General features: G+C 44.0%; 1 protein-coding gene across 1 annotated transcript in view; it reads right to left on the bottom strand.

The window, feature by feature from the left end:
- Positions 1 to 1146: 1146 nt before the first annotated feature.
- LOC306827296 (contactin-associated protein-like 4) overlaps positions 1147 to 20820 on the bottom strand; it is an 85845-nt gene continuing 66171 nt past the window's right edge. The window contains exons 17-24 of the mRNA XM_079349003.1: positions 19289 to 19507; positions 13493 to 13732; positions 11672 to 11896; positions 10051 to 10184; positions 8248 to 8335; positions 4288 to 4506; positions 3509 to 3580; positions 1147 to 2586 (exon numbers count right to left, since the gene is read on the bottom strand). Coding sequence (XP_079205129.1) covers positions 2390 to 2586; positions 3509 to 3580; positions 4288 to 4506; positions 8248 to 8335; positions 10051 to 10184; positions 11672 to 11896; positions 13493 to 13732; positions 19289 to 19507 — 1394 coding nt within the window. The 3' untranslated portion in view covers positions 1147 to 2389. The remainder of the gene's footprint in view (positions 2587 to 3508; positions 3581 to 4287; positions 4507 to 8247; positions 8336 to 10050; positions 10185 to 11671; positions 11897 to 13492; positions 13733 to 19288; positions 19508 to 20820) is intronic.

Here is a 20820-nt window from a genome sequence, read left to right as displayed (position 1 = left end):
TTTCACATGAGAAGAGTTAACACATGACGGACTCCGCTTCATTTTCTGAGAGAAAATGTCTGTCTGACACTTCTTCTATCTCCTTCTGATCATTCCTCTGCTTTTCAGCCAATCACAATGCACCTGTCAGACTGCAGGAGATTAGCATTTGGAAAAGAAAAATCACATTAACTGTCTCTGTGTGCAGTGAACGAGGTGACAGACAGCCTCACTGTTACAGAGTCCGTGCTGCTGTCAGCATTAAAAGCTTTACTCTACAGAGACATTTAGACAGCAGAGAGAGGAAGCTCACAGCAGGAAGGAGAAAACTTTCATAAGACACTGAATAACCTGTACAAGCCTTTTATGACTATCTTTTTGAAAAGATTGCTAGAGGAACCTACAAACGTTCAATGCTGATGGATGATTTATTGATCGCTGCTTTTCCATGAGATGTTGAAACCCAGCGGAGAGAAGAGAGACAGGGGTAAAGAAGTGAACAGAGCTGAAAAAACTAAGTGGAATATAATACCAGTAGCTGCCAGAGTGCCGTTTCCCATCCCTCTCAATGTGCACATTTTCAGCGTGCTCATCAGGATGCACAGAGTTGACTTCTGAATGTCCACTTGTTAGCAGTAAAATATTCTGCCAGTGCAAATGTTGATGCAGGAGAATCACTCAGGGAAATGTTTCAATAGTGAGCAGACTCGAGTTAGACTATCATACTGTAACACAATGTCCTGGTGTTTCCGTGAATGCAGGAAGCATAGTCTGGGTAACAAACAAATCTGCACGCGTATGTTTTATTTCTTCTTGCAGATGTGTTTGTTTACTCCTCATAATCAGAAAGATGTTCAGGTTAAGTGATTACATCTTCCCCATTTCAGAACAGCAAAAGAGACTTCAAAAGGTGGCTTCAGACTGTAATTTCTTGATAACTCATCTGTTTGGATTTCATAAAGGATAAGAGTTATTCGAGACAGGTGGACACCATGTAGCGATTTGTCAACATGCTTGAAATTCCCCTCAGTTTGATAGTTAGGTTGAGACTTCCTAACTACATAAAAAACATTAAAGTTCCTGCTTTTCTGGGTCTGTGTTTGGAGTTTTTCCCCTCCCCCATGTGCGTGACACTCCCACAGCTAGGTGTTTGTTCTGCCTTCTGAGTCTGCCTTCTCACTGTAAACAACAGGACATGGAGCGAGAAAGCCAGAGACACCCGAGCCCTTCCAGAGAGGGGGCGTGGTCAGACACAGCTCATTTACATATTTAAAGCTACAGACACAGAAATAGCCTGTTCTGAGCAGGAATAAAATAGAGGGATTCTCGATTAAAAAACTTAACAGACATGTTTTTAGGGAGCTCTGAGATTGACCTTTTAAAAAAAGTTGTCTTCAGGAGATCTTTGCTCGAGCTTTGGCTGCACAGTCTGAGGCAAACTTCTCCCTCTGGTTCAGAAAAACAACAACTACATTTCATGATCTCAACATGGCATGTCATCTAAGGGGTTTGAATCACTTGGCACACAGTGGATGGATTTTCTTTGTATGTAACACAACATCACATCTTGAAAAAAATCCCTTGGTTTGGTCTCTGCAAACAGAGAGAAACATCTTTGAAAAGAAGGTTATCTTAAGTTTTACAGCTCTGGTTGTTTTGGCACTTATTGGCCATTCTCTGATAGATACCAAAGCTGATACTAGCCTGTCCCCACTGATTCATGTTTGCCAATTAGTCTGGGAATGCCAGGCTGCAGGAACTCACCCTACTTTGCCTGAAAGGGGTTTTAAAGATCAACAGCCTGTTTATCGTTCATTCTGTCATTTTCCAACAGCACAACACACCAAAAGAAGGCATCACACATAAACAAACCACCAACACTGAGTATTATGGAAGTACTCTTCTTGAGTTCTTGATCAAAGGTCAAACATTTATAACTTCCAGTAGGGTGAACATCCTTTTTACTTTCCTTATAAAAAAAAGTCCAGCCACGAATCCAAACACACGAAACATTCAGTGAAATATAGAAATAAACAAGTTTGAACACTCTTAATGAAACCATGAAAACAAGATCTGAAGTCCTTAAGAGTGACACGGTGACATTAATTAGAGATTGCTGTAGACACAAATTCCACATTTACACTTTTGAATATTTACATATTTCAAAACGAGCATATCAACACCTTTAAACACCAGTATAAACATTATATACAGATAAATACATGTTTTTAGCTTTCTGTATTCTGTGGAGCCACAACCTCCAGCAAAGTCTCTGATTGGCTCCGAGCGCCACGTAAAGTCCTGAGGCGATGCAGGGCAACGACCCTCCTGAAACCTCTGCTTCGAAACACACCACTTCATCATCATCATCATCATCATCATCATTATCAGGTCATCTGTCCATCTCCAGTTAAATGAAATACTCCTTTGGGTTTTCACAGGAGGCGTTCTGTGAGTCCGTCTGGTTGTTGAAAGAGAAATCCTGACTGTCCTCCTGTTTCACTCCCTTCACTTCCTGGTTTCGATACGTCTCTTTTCTCCTGTACAGGAATCTGGCGGTTATCGCCAGACCGCTCACAATGACGAAGATCACCAGCGCTATGACACCTGTGAGGGAGAGGAAAATCAATTATATCAAAACCTTGGTTAATTAAAATGCATGTTTTGGTTGTTTTTTTTCACCGTGACTTAAACGAAAATGTTTTACTTCGAGTAGCTATGAAGCATGCTAACACAAGCTTAGCATCTTTTCACTCGTGTAACTCTGAACTGCTCTGATGTTGTTCTCATCATGCCGCATGTTGTAAACGTTTGATTATCTCGTAGTACTCACAGCTAAAAACAAACACCAGGACTGAAATACCAACAGAGCAATCAAATGTGGTAAACATGGTGTAATCCAGCTATGATGTTATAATGTGCGTTTCTGCCTTTGTGTTCTGGAAAGCAGCGTGCTGACTGACAGGCTGATTTTCTGTACAGTACATTTCCATGGAAGTGCTGTGAAGGCTTTCTGCTCGTCTCCGTCTCCCCTGGGTTTGTGCGTACGTCTGCCCCACAGTCTGTTTGTTCTACTAATCCAACTTCAGCACACAGTGGATTTCACCCATCGTGACTCAGCTTGGACTCTTGTGTTTAGCACGTTTCATCATTCAGAGAAGAGTTTCATCTACATTCAGTTCAGCTGAAGCTAATTCAGTTTGCCTTTAAAATAAAGTTCAGTCCATCAGCGAGTCATCTCAGTTTGGGTGTAGCGAGTTATGCCGTTTTTTTAACCTTTAAAGAACTTTGACTAACGTTTATTTCGCTAACTATATGGTTTCATGATCCGTTACATCTTCAATCAAATGTCCAAGCGAATGAGCTGAAGTTCAGCAAAGAAAAACCGCCTTTCACTCTGATATCATTAATCAATGAAACATACATTTGAAATCTCGACCACTGATAGCTTAAAGAAATTCAATACAAACTCAGGATAAAGGATTAGACGGGTTCAAGTACAGTGAGAAACTGTGAACGAGTTCAGTACCTCCAATCAGAGCAGAGTCTGTTCTCACGGCATTGACCAGCGGTTCACCTGAACCCACTGAACCCGAATGATCTACAGCGGAGAAAGGACGAAGAAATAGTAAAACGTGAAAAAGCAAAGAGCTCCAGGAATATAAAAGGGTTTAAAGAAGACATGTTGTCGAAATGAGATGAGAATAGCAAAAACATTATATTCAGAGAATTGAGAATGGACAAGAGAGACAAAGACATTCAGAGACATTGTTGGAGTACAATCATTCACAGTTGACGGGAATGCAGTAGCTCTTTGCAAGATATTTAAGGTCACACGTTATATAAAATAAACTTAACAATGTTTCTCTCACACTAACATAGTCTGTCTACAAACCCCCCCGATGATGTGAAAAGTCCATCCTCTCTGTCTTCTGCCTGCTCCACTTTTCAGAAAATGTGTGCTCAAAAAGGCCGATTGGAGATTTTCCCTTCATGATGTCACAAAGGGCAGTAGCCCCTCCCCCACAGGTGGGTGACACTCCCACAGCTAGGTGTTTGTTCTGCCCTCTGAGTCTGCCTTCTCGCCATAAACAACAGGACATGGAGCGAGAAAGTCCGAGACACCCTTCCAGAAAGGGGGCGTGGTCAGACACAGCTCATGTACATATTTAAAGGTACAGACACAGAAACAGCCTGTTCTGAGCAGGGCTGTACTAGAGGGGTTCATAGGTGATACATAACTCCCTTTTTCCACAATTCTGCAAAAGTTTATTTAACTTAAAAATAATCTGGCCTCCTTACTTTTACCTGACAGGTGGTGCGTGTTCTCAGCTGCGTAGGGATTGGCTGAAGCCAAGGAGCCACAGTTAGACTGCACTAGAGGTCCGGTGACGGTGACAGGGCTGGTGTTTGGGTGGAGCAGCGCGGCTTTCAGAGGGCTGATGAAGTTAAAGTGGACCACCGAGAGACAGCCGGTGAAACCGAGAGATGCAATCTCAGCCAGGTCTGGATCCAAATCCTCAGACTCTGGAGGGAGAAGAACCAGGGAGAGGCTATTTCACAGTTTCTTCAAATCCATTATTTCAATTGACTTTTTTCTTAGCTTGAAACACGTCTAAAAATCTGATGCAACTGAGCCCTGATCTAATTACTAATCTTTGATAACAATGAGAAAGAGTAGGACTTTTTAAAGCAGCTTTTTCAGCATGTCTTCGTGAGTCAATACAAAACGGTTCAGGGAAAGAAGCATGTCTTAAGAACAAAGGAAACTGCATTTTTCCAATGAAGATTTTATTTTAACATCATTTTCTGGATTCATGTCTCACTATCTTTTCAGAACAAATGTTCCAGTGGTTGATGCCTCTACTTTAAAGTTTTTTTTGGAGGGCATAGTGCCTTCACTTGGTGGTGGTGGGGGGGGGATCGAATTCGATCCCTCTACTGCTTTGGTGAGGACTACAACCTCAATACATGGGAATGTAGAAAATGCAGCTACTGTACAAGATGAATTGGATATTGGATTATTTTGCTTTGACCTCTAATGTAAGTGACTACTGACAGGCGACAGTGTAGATCCATGATTCACCGCTCGCTGCTCTGTTGTTGTTTCACATCAAGACAAAAAAACAAAACAGGGCACCAACACACAGTAATAAACAGACATAAAGAAGAACCTTAACAGAGACATTTCACATCATAGGCAGATGTTACTCTGAGATTGGAGTCCCTAATGTGAAGAGGAAAAACTCTCTCAGGATGAGTCGTTCTTCTGTACAGGTAATTGAACTTTTAACCTTTTGAAAAAGAAGCTTGAATCTTTGAATCGCCTGATAACTCACGACACACACACTGGCAGGTTCATCGACTCCGCTTCACATTTCCCGGTTATCTGAGTGGAACAATAGCCATTGACTTCAATGATTATCACTCACGCACACACACACACACACACACACGACCTCACACACACACTGTCATTACTGCAGAAAAGCTGTCAGTGACTCAGCTTCCAGTCTGCGTCCATCACTCCACCAGATGGATTTTTCACTCTCACCTCGATCCGTTCATTTCATCGACTGTAATCCCTTCATCGCTCTCCTCCTCCTCCTCCTCCTCCTCACAGCAGAGTAAACAGCAGCTGTGAAAGGCGACATCAGCGCTGTAAACAGCTGCATCAGTGTCTGCTCTGATGACTGAGAGGTGACAGCGGTTTTAGCAGAACACATCTGCATGTTGATGAGAGCGGCATGGAAACATTACAGCCGCCTCTCAGCAGAAACACGCCTCACTCCATCACCTCTCTCTCTCTCTCTCTCTCTCTTGCTCGCTCTCTCTCTGTTTCTTCCTGCTCCATTAGTTAGGCTGATGGATGACGGGGTTGGCAGAAAATCCACTTTCCTGCAGATTTTCAGGTCCTGATCTGCCTCTCTGCCTCCTCTGCTTTGACAGACGGGAGCACCGGTCACATGCTGACATGACGGGGTTCAAACACACCGAGCTGACCTGCACTGTACTGGATGACCGGTCACGAAAAACAGTCCAAATGAAAACAAGCAGTATACAGTCCACTGTAATGACATGCTGACTCCCATCAGCAGGAACCTAACAGCGGATAGAAACAGATATGTGCATGCAAGTGCTGCTAAAAAAAAATCTGCTGTTGATCGAAAGTTTCAGCCTGAGCAGTCGGCCTTCTTGGTGCTGTGTTGTAAAAGCCAATCAGTTCAATATATTTAGATTTCCTGACTACCTGGAATGCATCAGAAACGATCGATCTGACCTCCATTAAAAAATTTTTTTTTTAAATGGTTTCCTTCTCCTCTTGAGGACAGAGCCGACAAAGCCTTAGCTGCTTTGTTTTAAGACTTAAATGAGCGAGAGAGAATCAACTGAGACAGAAAAAAGATGGAAGGAAGAAATGTAATATCTGGATGGACACATTTCCGTTTGCTTTTGATTGCACGGCGCTAATGGGAATGTCAACATGCAAAGCACTGAAGGGCATGGAAATCTCGACTGTTTATCAGTCTGTTTGCCGCACCAGGAAGCCCGACGGATCCCAGAGGCGAGCTGTATATTATTGTCAAACGGTTAACAGATAAGATCAGAGACTACTGTTGAACACCATATAAAACATATCAATGTGACACTACTTATAATACGATCTACCTTCTTCTTTTAAACTGCCGGGATAAACCTGCTGCTCTTCCTGTCGTTCGCTCGCTTCTATGCTGATGCTTCATTTGACAGATTTTCACATCACATGTTTTGAATTTGTTTTGCATCATAGGGAGATGTCTCTAATGATCACATATCAAACATATAATGTGATGTAACAAGTCATCAGGATGTGGTGTAAGAGTCATCTCATTGTCTCTTCTTTCTACTAGATCACCATATATGATGTTCTTATTGTTTGAACCTGACGTCTGACTTATTTAAAGTTTGACTTCAAACAGCGAGCGTGTTTTCTTTGGAGGGTACAGCTGCTGCGTGTCGGTCTTATCACGGCGCTGTGACTGCAGCCTGCGGCCTCTGAGCCCCTCTTGTTATTAACAGCTTATATCAGAGTCCCTCTGTGATGGAGCCGCTCAAAGAAAACATGAATAAGTCATGACGGAGCCAATTAAAGTCTCACCCCGGCTCTGTTACAGGCCCCTGACCAGGACTGCACGCCGCGGCTCCACGAGGGGGAGGTTTAACCCTCCCACAGGGTGAGGCTTTTTTTTTTTTTTCCTTCATTTTCAGACTTTAAATCTGTTCAGGTGCGATAGAGGAAAGAACATTTCTGGTTTAATCCCGGACTCATTAACCAACCAAGTGGCTTCTCCCGGCTGTCTGACAGGATTCTCTCTGTTTATCTCTCCTGGCTGTGATGGGAAGTGAAAGATGCTGCCACACGTTAAATTCACAACAACTTCTTAATTATGCATTTAGCTCTTTTTAGATTCATTCTGACAGCTAGCCTGAAACAAGCTCGGGTCCAGAATAACTCGGTGAAATATGCAGAAGGTTGAGGAAGACAGAAAGCATTATACAACCACCCCCCCCCCCCATGTAGATGTTACTCTACCGCAGAAATGATGGCTTGTCAACTTCAGATTCATCTTAACGATTAACACCCAGCCCCTCCCCTGTGTGCTCCCTCACGCTCCTCACTTACATGCACCAGGGCAGATTGGTACCTCGTGCCAAACATTGGTCGAAGTTTTTACAGCTGCTACAGATGAGAGATTTTCTTTGTATCTGTTTCAGAGAACACGGGTTATTTATGTCTGTCAAGACCTAAAGACATTTTCAATCCAAAATCTTGAAAACGTTTATCTGGAGGAAATTACCAACCCTGCCTTGAAGGCATCAAAAAACTGTCAAATTGAGACAGGACAGTGGACAGAGTCTGTTATCAGGAAGAGAGAGAGGGAGTGTGGAGAATGACATGCCGAAAAGGAATCGAACCCAGGCTGCCCGCTTAACGGACTGTACCCTTTAACGACTAGTGTACCGTTGTCCCACACGTCTTTGTGGACACAAACTTGGAATCTCCATCTCCTGGCCAGAAGATGAAGTTCAGCTCCCGGCTCTGCTCTAAACTTTTAACACCCCACTTACAAAGTAAAGATGCTTTTTTTTTCGTTTTTTTTTTTTCTCCCCACCGAGATGACTTCAATAACACGTCCATTTGGTGAAAACATCAGAAGCCAAAACTCCTCAATCTGTCATTGAAATGCTCTGTGACTAAAAGAGCCTTGTTTCTGCGTCCTCACTCACCGAGCACTCTCCCCAACAGCAGCGACTTGATGGCGTTAAATTCTGCGTCAGACGTCAGGTTGAGGTCTTCTCTGGGGTTTTGGTCAATCTGAAAGGAGACAGAAATTCTTTCTGGAATTAATTCAGAGAAGTGTATGCATATGTGTGTGTGTGTGTTAAGTGTAGCATTTAAAACTTGCTTTCGGTGACTCAGTAGCAGCTGGTGTTTAAAGATGAAGGAAAGAAGTTCATGCTGCATTTACGATGTAAAAGTTCAACCAAAGGTAACGTAAATGAGCTCCAACAACATCGACTTTAAAGGATTAAAAGGATCCTTTTTTCTTTAAAATGTGTTTTAAATATTTGCCTCCCTTCCTAAACTTTTTCCCTTCGCCGGATGACTCCACATTCCCCTCCTCCTTCGATGAATCTGCGTGTTGTTGACCTTGTGCTTCAGAGACTTGATAATTATTCAGACAAACGCGCAGCCGACTCCCGCTTAGATAAAGTCACCTCTTAAATCATCTGCGGATGCTTTTAACGGGATGCGAGATCCAGCTGATCCAGATAGGCTTACGATGCGTCATACATCATCTGCCGCTGTTTTAATGTGGAGTTTGTCCCCGCTGCTTTGCCGTAGATGCGTCCAGGGGGAGCAGCTGCTGTCGGCTGAACTCTGAGTAAAGTGCTGACTGGAGTTTTTATTCTAACCAGGAATATAAAAACACTGTCCTATAACACACACACACACACACACAGAGGAGAAGGGATTGGCTGTGTGCAGCTGTATGTATGATTGACATTGTGTCCGCCCTTGAGATTCGTGCCTCATTAAGAAAACATGGAGAAAGAATCAAGTTCAGTAGCTTTACACGTCGAGTGAAAACAGCCCGTCAGCAAAACGTCTGTGGAGGACTTTAAACACAAATGTTTGCACACGTTATATTAAGCCTCCTCCCCTCCTACCCCCCCCCCCCCCCCACACACACACACACACACTATGATGAAGCTGTTAGCACTCTGTGCTTTATAGCTACACAAACAGGAAGTCATAATCTGAGAGATGAGAGACGTGTACACCTTCATCATGGTGAGTTAAATACTCGTATATATACATCCCATAAAGTGTAATTCTACAGAGCTAAGTTTTACCTCGGCTGTGTCTTTACTTAAAACAGTTTTGCGTCGTCCTGTCCCCCCCCCCCTCTCTCTGTCTCTCTCTCTCTCTCTCTCTCTCTCTGTCTCTCCCTGTTTGTCCATCTGTCCTCTCCAATCCCCACACAAGTACAGTAAGGCAGACGTCTGGTCAACATGAGTCAGGCTCTGCTCGAAGTTTCTGCGGGTCTCTTCTTTTCAAAATGACGTGCTGATGGTGGATTAATGTGGATTCTTTGTAAATAACAAAACTACAAATAAAGACTGACTGACTGAATGCTGTGTGACGTCGATCACTCATCAACTGGTGACATTAAATTTTCCCTCCAGTTCTGATCCTTAGTTAGGTCTAGGGCTGTGTGTGTGTGTGTGTGTGTGTGTGTGTGTGTGTGTGCACCCTTTAATGAACTTTTTATCTCACCTTGCAGAGCTAAAATAAAACTGCTTTACTTCACACACCTTAACAGCGTGACCTTGAAGCTCAGAAGAGCTGAGATTACGCTGCCGTCCCAGAAGCCAGAGGCAGACAGATTAAGAGAGGAGAAAGGGGAAGGTGTGGAACTGAAGCTCAACACAGAGGCAACATTTGATAAGTTGTTGGAGCCGGAGGACAGTGAGCTTTGGTGTGAGGAGGAAGAAGGTGATGAAGGTGAGGTGAGGAGGTGTTACCTGCACAGTCACAGAGTCGGCCTGTCTCCTGATGTTCACCGTGTGAAGCTGTCCGTTAGCCAGACTCCTCACTCTGCTCCTCAGCACTTCAGCCTCCCTGCTGCTGTCCAGCTTGTATCTCACCTCCAGCATGTCTACACACACACACACACACACACACACACACACCAAAACAAACCACAGGGTTACACTTTAGACCTCACAGAGAGGGAGACATACTCCTTTCTTTTGGAGTGTCAAAAATGTAAAAAAAAAAAAAAAGCATCTTTACTTTGTAAGTGGGGTGTTAAAAGTTTAGATAAAAACCCAGATAAAACCCTAACCCCCCCCCCCCCCCCCCAGTGGAGTCTATATAATGATTAATAAAGCTTCTTCCTGGTAGATTGTGTTGCACGTAAAACGTTGCTTGTTTTGTCTTTGAACTGCTGTGTTCTTGTGTTTATGTTTATGTTTGGGGCCCCCTTAAAAAAAACGAGACGATACCCCTCATGCATAATACATTTCTCAAAGACACATTAAGTGAAAAGGTTTTGTTATGGCTGAAGAGGTGTGACTGCAGTCGAGAGTAAAAGAAAATGAACCACCTCAAGGCACATCGGAGAAAGCTCTCTGGGATTTAATTGGACTCTTCAGTTTGAGAGCATTTACCTGACAACTCGTCGGCCAGCATGAAAACCTTAACGCCGCGCTGTCCATCAGCTTTCTGTGACTCATTAACACCAGAAAAAAAAAAAGTCAATTTGCAGCTAATCTAGCAGCAAAGTGCTGATTTTATTAAACTCCCAGAGGATGAAAATGTGATTTGTTTTAATGTGAAGAGGCTCCGACTTCTCTTAAAAGTCAAACTCACAACATAATTATTTCACACTAAAGTTGATGAAAACACATCAGCAAGTTTTCTGCTGTTTTATTCCGCAGCACAGAGAGCGGCCACCCATTAACAGCCCAGCAAACGTTCACTCCCTCAGCTTCACTCCTCAGGTCTCTTTTTTTTATTTCAGGCCGGAGACAAAAACTAATAGCCGGTCCTGCTGGACGGATTACAAGGAGGTAGAGACTGACGGGGTGAATCAGAGAGAGGAGAGATCTGACAGAGCAGAGCAGGAGATGAGGAGGAGACGAGGAGAGGTCGATATCAGGAGCAGGAGACAGGATGGGAGGAAGAAGGGAGGAGATGTAAGATGAGAGGCTGTGAAAGAAATGGATGACAGAAGAAATGCTTTAAAAAAAAAAGAAGCTTTGACATTGTTTTGATTTAAGGTTTTGAAAATATAGTCAGGATAATTTAGAAGAAGAGAGAGGAAACCATGACAAGAAAGAGACTGAGTAGATATAATGAATGAAAGGCTCGGGAGAAGGAGGCAGGCAGGAAAAGAAGCGTATAAGAAGCCTTTCATGAATAACATCCAACCTCCGAATGATTGATGTGAAGTTGATTTTAAGAAAGGAGCGAGGAAGGAGAGATAATTTGAGGAAGGACCTGTAAAAAAAAGGGATTCATGCGATGACGAAATCTGCTGTAAAAGGTGTTAAAACTAAAGGATGCAGGAAAGAGATCAAAACGAGATGAGCTTGAGCGGCAGCCAAAAGCACTCCTTCAAAATAAAAGCCCCTCCCTTACCATGCTTGTTGATGAGCAGGGCCAGGTACTCTCTGTAGTAGGAGCTGACGTAGAACAGCACAGCCGGACTCTGGCTGGTCCTGAAGCTCAGGGAGACGTTCTCTCCTCTCAGCGTGGTGTCGGAGTAGATGGAGGACGGCAGAGCGCTGCTGTTTCCTCTCAGCTCGTAAAGCTCCTTGAAGGTGTAGCTGACGGAGGTCTCTGATTTGAAGCTGGCCGACAAGTCTGCAGAGAGAAGGAACGTTGGGTTTTTTTTCAGGAATGTTTTTGCAAAGTTTTGGTGACCTCCCAATTTAAGTTGTGCGACCGTTCGAACTTAACGTAGTGTTGTCAGAAGCAGGAGAAGGAAACAAGGAGTCTGGGCGTTTTGTGACTTCACTGACCTTTTTTTTTTTTTAAAGGTTTATTTTTGGCCTTTTTATTGATAGGACAGTGGATAGAGTCAGAAACAGGGAGAGAGTGGGGAGGCGTCAGGACATCTTCTTCAGTCTGATTAGAGAAGAAAAAGATGTTCTCAAAATATCTACAAAGAGCTGAAATCATTACGAGATTTAATCTGCAGAACTGTTTGGTCCCCCGGTTTAATTTTCCAGCAGCAAACACAGATAAACTTTTAAAATATCAAACACGTCAAAAACAATCGCTCGCTCTCTCTCTCTCTCTGAGTCAGTACGGCGAGCGGATGAGTGGGCTCAGTAGATATCAATATTTAGTGGGAGGAGGGAGCAGAGGGTCCTCTCTATGAAAGTAGAAACCACTGAACCCTCTTATGATTCTGAACTCATGAAAGGAATAACACGTCAATTTGATGACTCATTACTGCAGAGTGAACATCAAACAAACGCCGTTCTGAAGAACCTTTCAGGTCTTGTTAGTAGTCGAGTATTTTAAAACAGTCCAAATGTTCTCTGAAACAATATAGATGCTTAAACCTTCTACACCCACAGGTGGACTATATGTGGGTGGTTATTATTACTCATACTTTATTTACATGAGAGCCTCAGGGATCACACCTTGCAGCCTGTCTTTATGCTTTAAAAGAGTTGTTAAAAGTCATCTTTTAAGACTGCATTAAAAAATGTTTAGCTGAAATTATTTAATTGAATAATTAAAGGCCTTTCATCAAGGTTACTTTGATTGTTGAGTAGATGTAAATACATGTGGAGCAGAGGGCGGTGTGTTTTTTGTTGTTCGGCAGATCTCCTGACAGGCGGGTTAATACATGTACCAAGTATCAAATACTTGGTTATTTGTCTGGTAATAGTTCTGTAGACAATGTGTGCTCAAACAGGCCGTTTGGAGATTTTCCCTTCATGACATCACAAAGGGCAGTAGCCCCTCCCCCCAGGTGGGTGACACTCCCACAGCTAGGTGTTTGTTCTGCCCTCTGAGTCTGCCTTCTCACCGTAAACAATAGGACATGGAGCCAGAAAGCACCGAGTACACCCGAGCCCTTCCAGAGAGGGGGCGTGGTCAGACACAGCTCATTTACATATTTAAAGCTACAGACACAGAAACAGCCTGTTCTGAGCAGGGCTGAAATAGAGGGGTTTATAGACTTGATCAAATACAGGATCAGAGCGGATTTACAACAACACACTTCACACATGTTTTGTGGGGCTCTGATACTTATTTAAAATGATTGATGAGGAGGAGAACATGTGACCTTTAAGCCTGAGTGGATCAACTCTACATGAAGGGTCAACAACTGATAATCAACATGTGCATTAACAACCTTATTAGGGTCAAACATTTTTCAGCCAGTGAAGTTAATAAATCAACCGGCACTTTGTGTGTGTGTGTGTGTGTGTGCGTGTGTACCTGTGTTGCAGAAGACTCCTGTGTATGCTGACAGGCCACAGTCACAGTGGAAGCCGCTGGCTCTCTCCACACAGCGGCCCTGGTTCTGGCAGAGCGAGCCGTAGCTGCTGCAGTGACCCGGGCAGCCGGGTCGAACCCCGGGTGTGATCTTCGCCCTCTCCTCCAGGTCCAGAGTGACGCCGTTCAGCTGCAGGGAGCGAATACAGCCTCGAAAGCCCTTCTGCCTGGACGCTGTGCCTCCTGACAAGACAGAAAAAAACCCAACACATGGCATTAGCATCACATTTACATATTTTCCTGTCAAATTCAAGGCCAGAGAGGTGACAGCTATCTCTGTCTTCAGATCTACAGGACTTGTTGTCCTGCCTCATTGCTTTGTGCATTGACAAGTCTGTATCCTTTCTTTCTCTCTAGTTTTGTAGATTTCTCCTCCTCCTCCCGTCAGCTGCAGCAGATCCTCATGTCACCTTTGCTCCCCTGCAAGCTCCCAACTGTCAACACTCCTCTTATGGAGTGACACAACCATGGAACAGCTCTCAGGCAACACACTGAAGGAGGAAAACAGTTTTTCATGACATAACTTTCATCATCAGTCCTTCTTCCTGATGCCATCCTGGCTGCTCCGTGTCAAAGTGTCTGCCTGCCTTTCAGGACATGCTGTGTGTGTTCTCCTCTTCAAAGCTGCAAAAGAAGACGCTCTGTTTTCAACTTTTTTTAAATTCTTTCAGCGTTGTAACGCAGTCACCTATTGTCTGCCAAAATCACACACGACAACTTCCTATTTCTGCAAAGATCACACATTCAAACTTCTATGCTGTTGCTCAGAGCACAAATCTTGGCAGCTCTTTGCTCTCAGAGTCTGAAGCGAACAACTTTCTATTGTTCGGCAGCAGTCGCAGCTTTCACACCGATAAATCACTGCGCTCTGTTCCCCTCTCTCCTCTAGGCCTCCTCTCTCTGCTCTGCTTTCACGACTATAAATTATTGAACCAGCTGAGCAACAGAGGATATGAAAGTTGCCTCGACATTTCCTCTGACACAACACAAAGCAAAGTCATTTTTCATGCTCACTATGTTAACTATTAATTATTGTTTAAAGTTCGCTTTTAATATGAATGAAAACATCAATAACTGTAATAAAGAAAAGAGAAACGTTCCTTGTGTATGATCGGGATAATAAATGGAAGGTGACATTCTGACTGCTCTTACATGCAAACCAAACACATGACCTTTCTTAAGCTTGCACTTCTTATGAAATGCCTTTTGCATTTTAATCAAAGTCAGAACCACATCAGGTGTAAACCTGTTATTACATCCTGCTTGCTGCACACATTTAAACAAGAAAACCAAGATAGCTAATCCTTCCAATGCCCTTCCAATCACCGCACTCATCTCCTCCTGTCTGATGATCGTCTGAGTCATGGTTTCCATTGGGTCCATATGTGCAGAGGTGCTGTCTCTGCCATGGCACACATCCTAACCCACTGGCCCGGTGGCGATTCTGTTGGGCCCCTGGCAACAAGAGTGAATACTGTCAGGCTCCTCTGAGGGTAGTTTTCTAAAGTCGCTGCAAAACTTGCACACTTTGGTCCAAAGTTTATCAACACTCTGGGGCCCCCCTACGGGTCAGGGGCCCCAAGCAGCTGCCTGCCTCGCCTGTTGACAAGCAGAGCCTCCGCCGCTGGGTCCGTTGTTTCTGAAGCTTAACCGCAGCCATGAGATACACAAGTGCACAGGGGAAACTACCAGATCACACAGGAATACAGAGAGGAGCATGCAAACACTCATGACTTTGTCTTCCTGACATTGATGTGTCTTTCATTTCCTTTTTATATAAAGTTGATAATAAAGTGAATAGACACACAATATGGAGTGTGCATACTGTGTTTTATTTTGAAATTGATCAAATGCTGTGTGCATTGTTTTTCAAACGTGATGATACATCAGCTCACATGCTCACATGTTCTACTCATCAATTAAGTTTTCAGAAACAACCCTTGACAGGGGGAATTAATCGTCCTTTGCACCTGCTGAAATGTTGACATGGTGGTATTTGTAAAAGTTGTGATCCCAGCAGGGACCAGAGACAGATCCCTGAGGATCACCACCGCGGATCAAAGCACCATCACTGAGATAAGGGGAACATGATGGTTCAACAAAGTCTCCTAACATGGAGTCGATCAGAAGGGGGGGGGGGGGGCGGGGTTTGAACTCCAGTCAGCCTTCAGTTCTTCAGATCCATCATGGATTACACTCTCTCAACATCAAATACAGACCCTGCTTACACTGAAAGGAGCATAATGAGGGGTTTGTGACGAGGAGATCAGAGACAACATCAAAGATAAACTCCACCTCCGACCAAAGGGGGGAAAAGAAGCCATCAGGGGGACCTTCGAGAGACTTTTCCACCTGACATCAAGTACAGCTACCTCTCATGTGTCTACACAAGAGCTGCACAAGAACAATCAGTGAAATGGAGATGAGAGTGATCATCAAAGGCATGCGGGCACAGAGCTCAGCATGATGCTAATCTACAGGAGCTGCACGAGATTGGACAACATATCGGATAGTTGTTCGTATTGGCTCCTGACAAAAAGTCAGAGAAGATAAAACAGCTGCACACAGAGTGTGAAGGATGACGTAAAGCTGTGCGATCAAACACACCATCAAAGGCAGCGTGTGTGTGCTTTCATCTCATTGTTGTTTGATGGGTCTGTGGTCATCTTTAGAGTCCCCATGGCAGCATGCTAACATGTTGTTACAGTAGAAGAGTAACAGTTCACAGTTTGGTTTGAGTTCAGTTCAACAGGAGAAAAAAAAAAGCTAAATTGTACAGTAAAGTTTCTTTGTACTTAGAACTAGGCTGCCGAGGTTGGTTTATTTAGATCCACCCATCTGGAGCCGATTCCCAGCTCTGATTGGACGAGAGGTGTGGCACAGCCTGGACCAGTCAATCACAGGGCTGACATGTAAAGACAAACAACCAGCTACACCCACACCTACGAGTCACCAAATAGTTCGGACCGGCAGAGAAAGTCGAACCAGGAACCTTCTCGCTGTCAGGCAACAGACGTAACAAGCCCGCCTTTTTTGGGGGCGGTTCAAGGTCTTATTAAGGTTTTCTCCATTGTTATTGTTATATTATCTCTCTGGGCTTATTTTTCTACTTTGCCAGATTTTGATCAATTTAAAGAAATGTCATATGATGGATTTCCCTTCAGCCTGATAAGACACTAACATGTGTTTGATGCAAAGCGAAAAACAAAACAAACATTAGCAGCTAACTTTGCCTCATCAGTTAACGGCTTCCTTCAAACCAAACAGATTAACCTGACGTCAATATTTCTGCATCTAGAGAAACTTAAAATGCTCACATGGGAGGATTCTTTGACTCCACAAATCAGCAGAGAGAAATCATCTCTGTGTTGAGCCCATCCTTTCATTGTCAGCATTTCATTACAAACAAACAAAAGCGTAACTACGGTATTGCTGGCAAACCGTCACAAAGGCAGGAAGGTATATTTGTACTCTCTCGGAAGTATGCTCTGTATGGATTTTTTTTTTAGCACATAAAAAGCCAACAGCAATCGAGGATTTGGAAATGGAACAATGCTGTAGATTAAACCTCCAGTCAAGGCAATAACACGGTTTATTAATCCAAACAATGGGACTTACTGTCTTATAAAGCCGGCCAGAATTATGGCTCACCAACACAGTGTACAGCGAAATGCAGCTCATGAATTTTCTACAAACAAACACGGCGGCTTAGATTTCAAACAAAGGGAAATCAAAGAGTCGGGGAACACAATGTGTGGGGTAAGATGGTTTATGAATTAAACAAGACAATACCATGGCTGCTCCAGAGTCCATAATCCAAATAACTCAATATATTTCCCCTCACATATTTTAAGACGGTGGGGATTGTGTGCTCACACACAGTGAGCTGACGTATAAGTACATTGTAATCCTGCAGAGCTGACAGGAACACACAGAGCTCCCAATCTGAAAAAGGGAAACTATGCTTATTATTCTCTTGAAGGAGCCATCAAGTGTACACTCCTGTCGAGGCTCCGGTTTCACTCTTTAGGTAGAGACCACCCCAAACTCACCTTTGACTCTTTGCTGCTTGCTTTGTCATCATGATAAAGGGAAACTTGACTCACAAAAAAAAACAAAAAAAACAAAAAAAACCAACAACACATCGTCTGTGTTTCAAGAGAGAGCGTCGCATCAAGCTAAAAGAAGCTTGAGTCCCTCTCAAGGGCCACCATACTGACCCCTTTCATCTATCAGACTGGTCCCAGTGTTCTGGTAGTTCAGAGGTAATATAATACAGGATCATGCATATGGCAGTGACCTCAGTGCAGATTATCAGCTGAACACATACAGCAAATCAATATTCATCTTGTTTTCCTCGCTGCTGCTGCTGCTGCTGCATCCAGCCCCGTCGATGTTTGTTGGTTTGTTTTCCCTCCACTCTATCTGTGTGTTTTTACTGATATGAGGGGACATTCATATATTTGCAGAATGATCATATCTAAAAATAAAACGTTTAAATGGATCAGTCTCACACGTTCATACCCGGATTATTTAAAGACCCTCACTGCAGTCACTTACATCACTACACTGTCTCTATTAGTGCTCACTGATGCGTGCTCTATTTATTAACAGTGTTATCGGTCAGCGGTCAGAAACAATGCACTCAGCACTTTGCTATTCAATAGTGCTGATGAGCTAACATGGTAACTGATCCCAGTTTAAGATTTGTTTACAGTATTTAGGAGCCGGCAGAGGACGAACAGGCCCGTGTTGGATGGATTAAAGTGTATATCGCGGTGCACAGTGCAGAGCTTTGGATTGAAAGGTATCAGAAACTCCTTTGTTGAACAGAAGTGCAGACTCAGCAACTTTTTTTTTTTTTTTTTTTTTATTTTTTTTTTTACATCCAATACTGCTGATCAGACCAGAGGATGGAGCCAATAACAGATTAGCATGAGAAAAGAGGAAACATGGTGTACTACATGATACTGATGTTAAACCCGGACTTCTATTATAGGTGGAGCTGGGTCATGCCCTTATAAGGATAAGTGATATGTGAGGAGACACCTCGCCTCACAATGCCCCAATGAGAAGTGATAAGTGACATCACCACAACAAATAAACAGCACCGCCGTCTTAAAGAGACCCAGGCTCTGTGATAACCACGCAGATGCTGCATGCTTTACCACCTCGCCCCTTCTCACACCCACAACCTCACGCAAGAGTCAGGACATGGCAGAGGTTATCAAGTGGTCGTGTTTCATCCAATGACACCTCTGGAAAGTTGGACGCTTATCTCCGGCGTCTCCCCCCCCCCGCCTCCCACACAACTCCCTCTCACACAGAACTTCGATACTTTACTTCCTCTGAAAAAAGGTCCAGCAACAACCTTCAACAGACCCGGGCTCTGTATGTGCAAGCCAACGCTGAAAAGATATGACCTCTAATGACCCCCATGTTCAAACTGCCACTAGTCATGGCGCCAATATTGCACATGAGAAAGAACTGCAAAGAGAACACAACAGAAAATATATATGACATATATATTTTATTAGGCTGACTCGTTTCTCCTTCTTCAATATCAACACTACATGTTGCTGAACGTTTCCACGGCAACCAAAGAGTAGAAAAGAGTTTTGAAGCTTGCAGCCGCTCCGCAGCAGTGGCAGAGTAAAAATGCAATCAAATGCATTAAGTGGGATTGTCCTGACTATTACTTGCTGCTGAAAAAATATGAGAAGGTGTGAAGAGCCTCACCGATGAAGAGCTGGCTGTTGAGCTGCAGGTGGAAGTGTCCGTCAGCAGGAGCTTCCTGCGTGGCCACAGGAAGTCCGTCCAATCGGAGGGACGCCTCCTTGACGTTGCGCTCGGCTCGCACGCGATGCCACCGGTTGTCGTTCAGCGGCTCGCTCGACTCCACGCGGACCTCCAGCGGCCCGTTGCCCACATCGAAGGAGAAAACCACCTGAGTGGAGGCTGAGGGACGAGACAGAGGAGACAGGGAGAGGTTAATTTATGGAACAAAAAGTGGAAAACGAAAAGGACGGAGTGATGCTGACAGCAGATTATTTCACATTTTCAATCATATTAACACGTCAAAGGAATCTCAGAGATACATGCTGTGAGAAGAAATGTCTTCAGCTTCTCTCTGATTCGATGCCTGACATGAACCTTTTTGCTTTTCAATCCCTCTCTGGTCTTCTTTAATTTCAGTTTTCACTTCGTTCCCCCGCGGTAAATCTGATTAACACAGCTCGAGGTACATATAGATTCTTATTCTCTTCGGGAGCTTGGTGTCACTGTTTGTTTCCTCCTAAAGCGGTCTGCTCAGCTCACACACGTCCTCTCGTATTCACCGAAACAAAAGGAGCACAAACATTGTGTTTTTTGGGGACGAGAAGAAGCCTCTCTCATCTTGAAGAAACACCCCAGCATCATCCCCTGACTTCATTTAACGATCGTTCCCAGAATGAGACTGGGACACAGTAACACAGAGCGATCAGTGAAACGAGCACACATGGTGAAATAGTGTCCCAGAGTTAGAACGTGTGCCGCTTCATTTCCAATTCTCACACAGAAAATGACCCTCATTACTGATTCAAGGTATTATAATAAGACTGACTAAACATGTCTGTCCATAAACAAGTACCTCATACATAGATGCATTACCATTAGTGCAGGGAAGGACACCCTTGTGTGTATGTTAAAAGACCTCACAGCTAAAGGAGCAATATATCGTATGCAGCCAAGGAGTCGTTGTGGCCATGAAGTCAGACAACACCATGAGGTTATTTCTACATAATATATCCTGAGGGTAAGAGCGAGGAAGCTATGCAGACACGGAGACAGAAATATTCTTGAGGAGTCTTCAGGAGGACGACGACAGCGTCCTACAGATTTGTTGTTGGAGATACTTCAGACTCATGTTTAAAAATTTGGGCCAAGAAACAAGTTGTTTTCCTGAGGTAATGTAGGCCCCCCCCCGAGGCTCTAAACCCTCAGGGACTTTCACCACAGAGAGCCTGCTGACAGGCTGATGCACCACCCGCTGTATGCCCGCTGCACCAGAAAGGAGTGTAAGGCGCTGTGAGTCGGCGGTGGTGCGATTCACTGGCTGTGAGCTGCGCCGGCTGCAGGAAGTCCCTGAAGGTCATCAAGGACTCAACTCACCTCTGTTTCCACTGCTGCCCTCAGGTCAGAGGGACAGAGAGCGAGGAGCAGATTCTTCCAGCAGACCATCAGACTCCTGAATAATTTTTAAAGAATGTCCCTGGTTGTGTGGAAGCAGC

This window comes from Symphodus melops (genome assembly GCF_947650265.1).
Source record: "Symphodus melops genome assembly, chromosome: 7".
Classification (NCBI taxonomy): domain Eukaryota; kingdom Metazoa; phylum Chordata; class Actinopteri; order Labriformes; family Labridae; genus Symphodus; species Symphodus melops.
The sequence above is the reverse complement of the archived record's forward strand: the minus strand, read 5'-3'. Positions and strand labels throughout refer to the sequence as shown.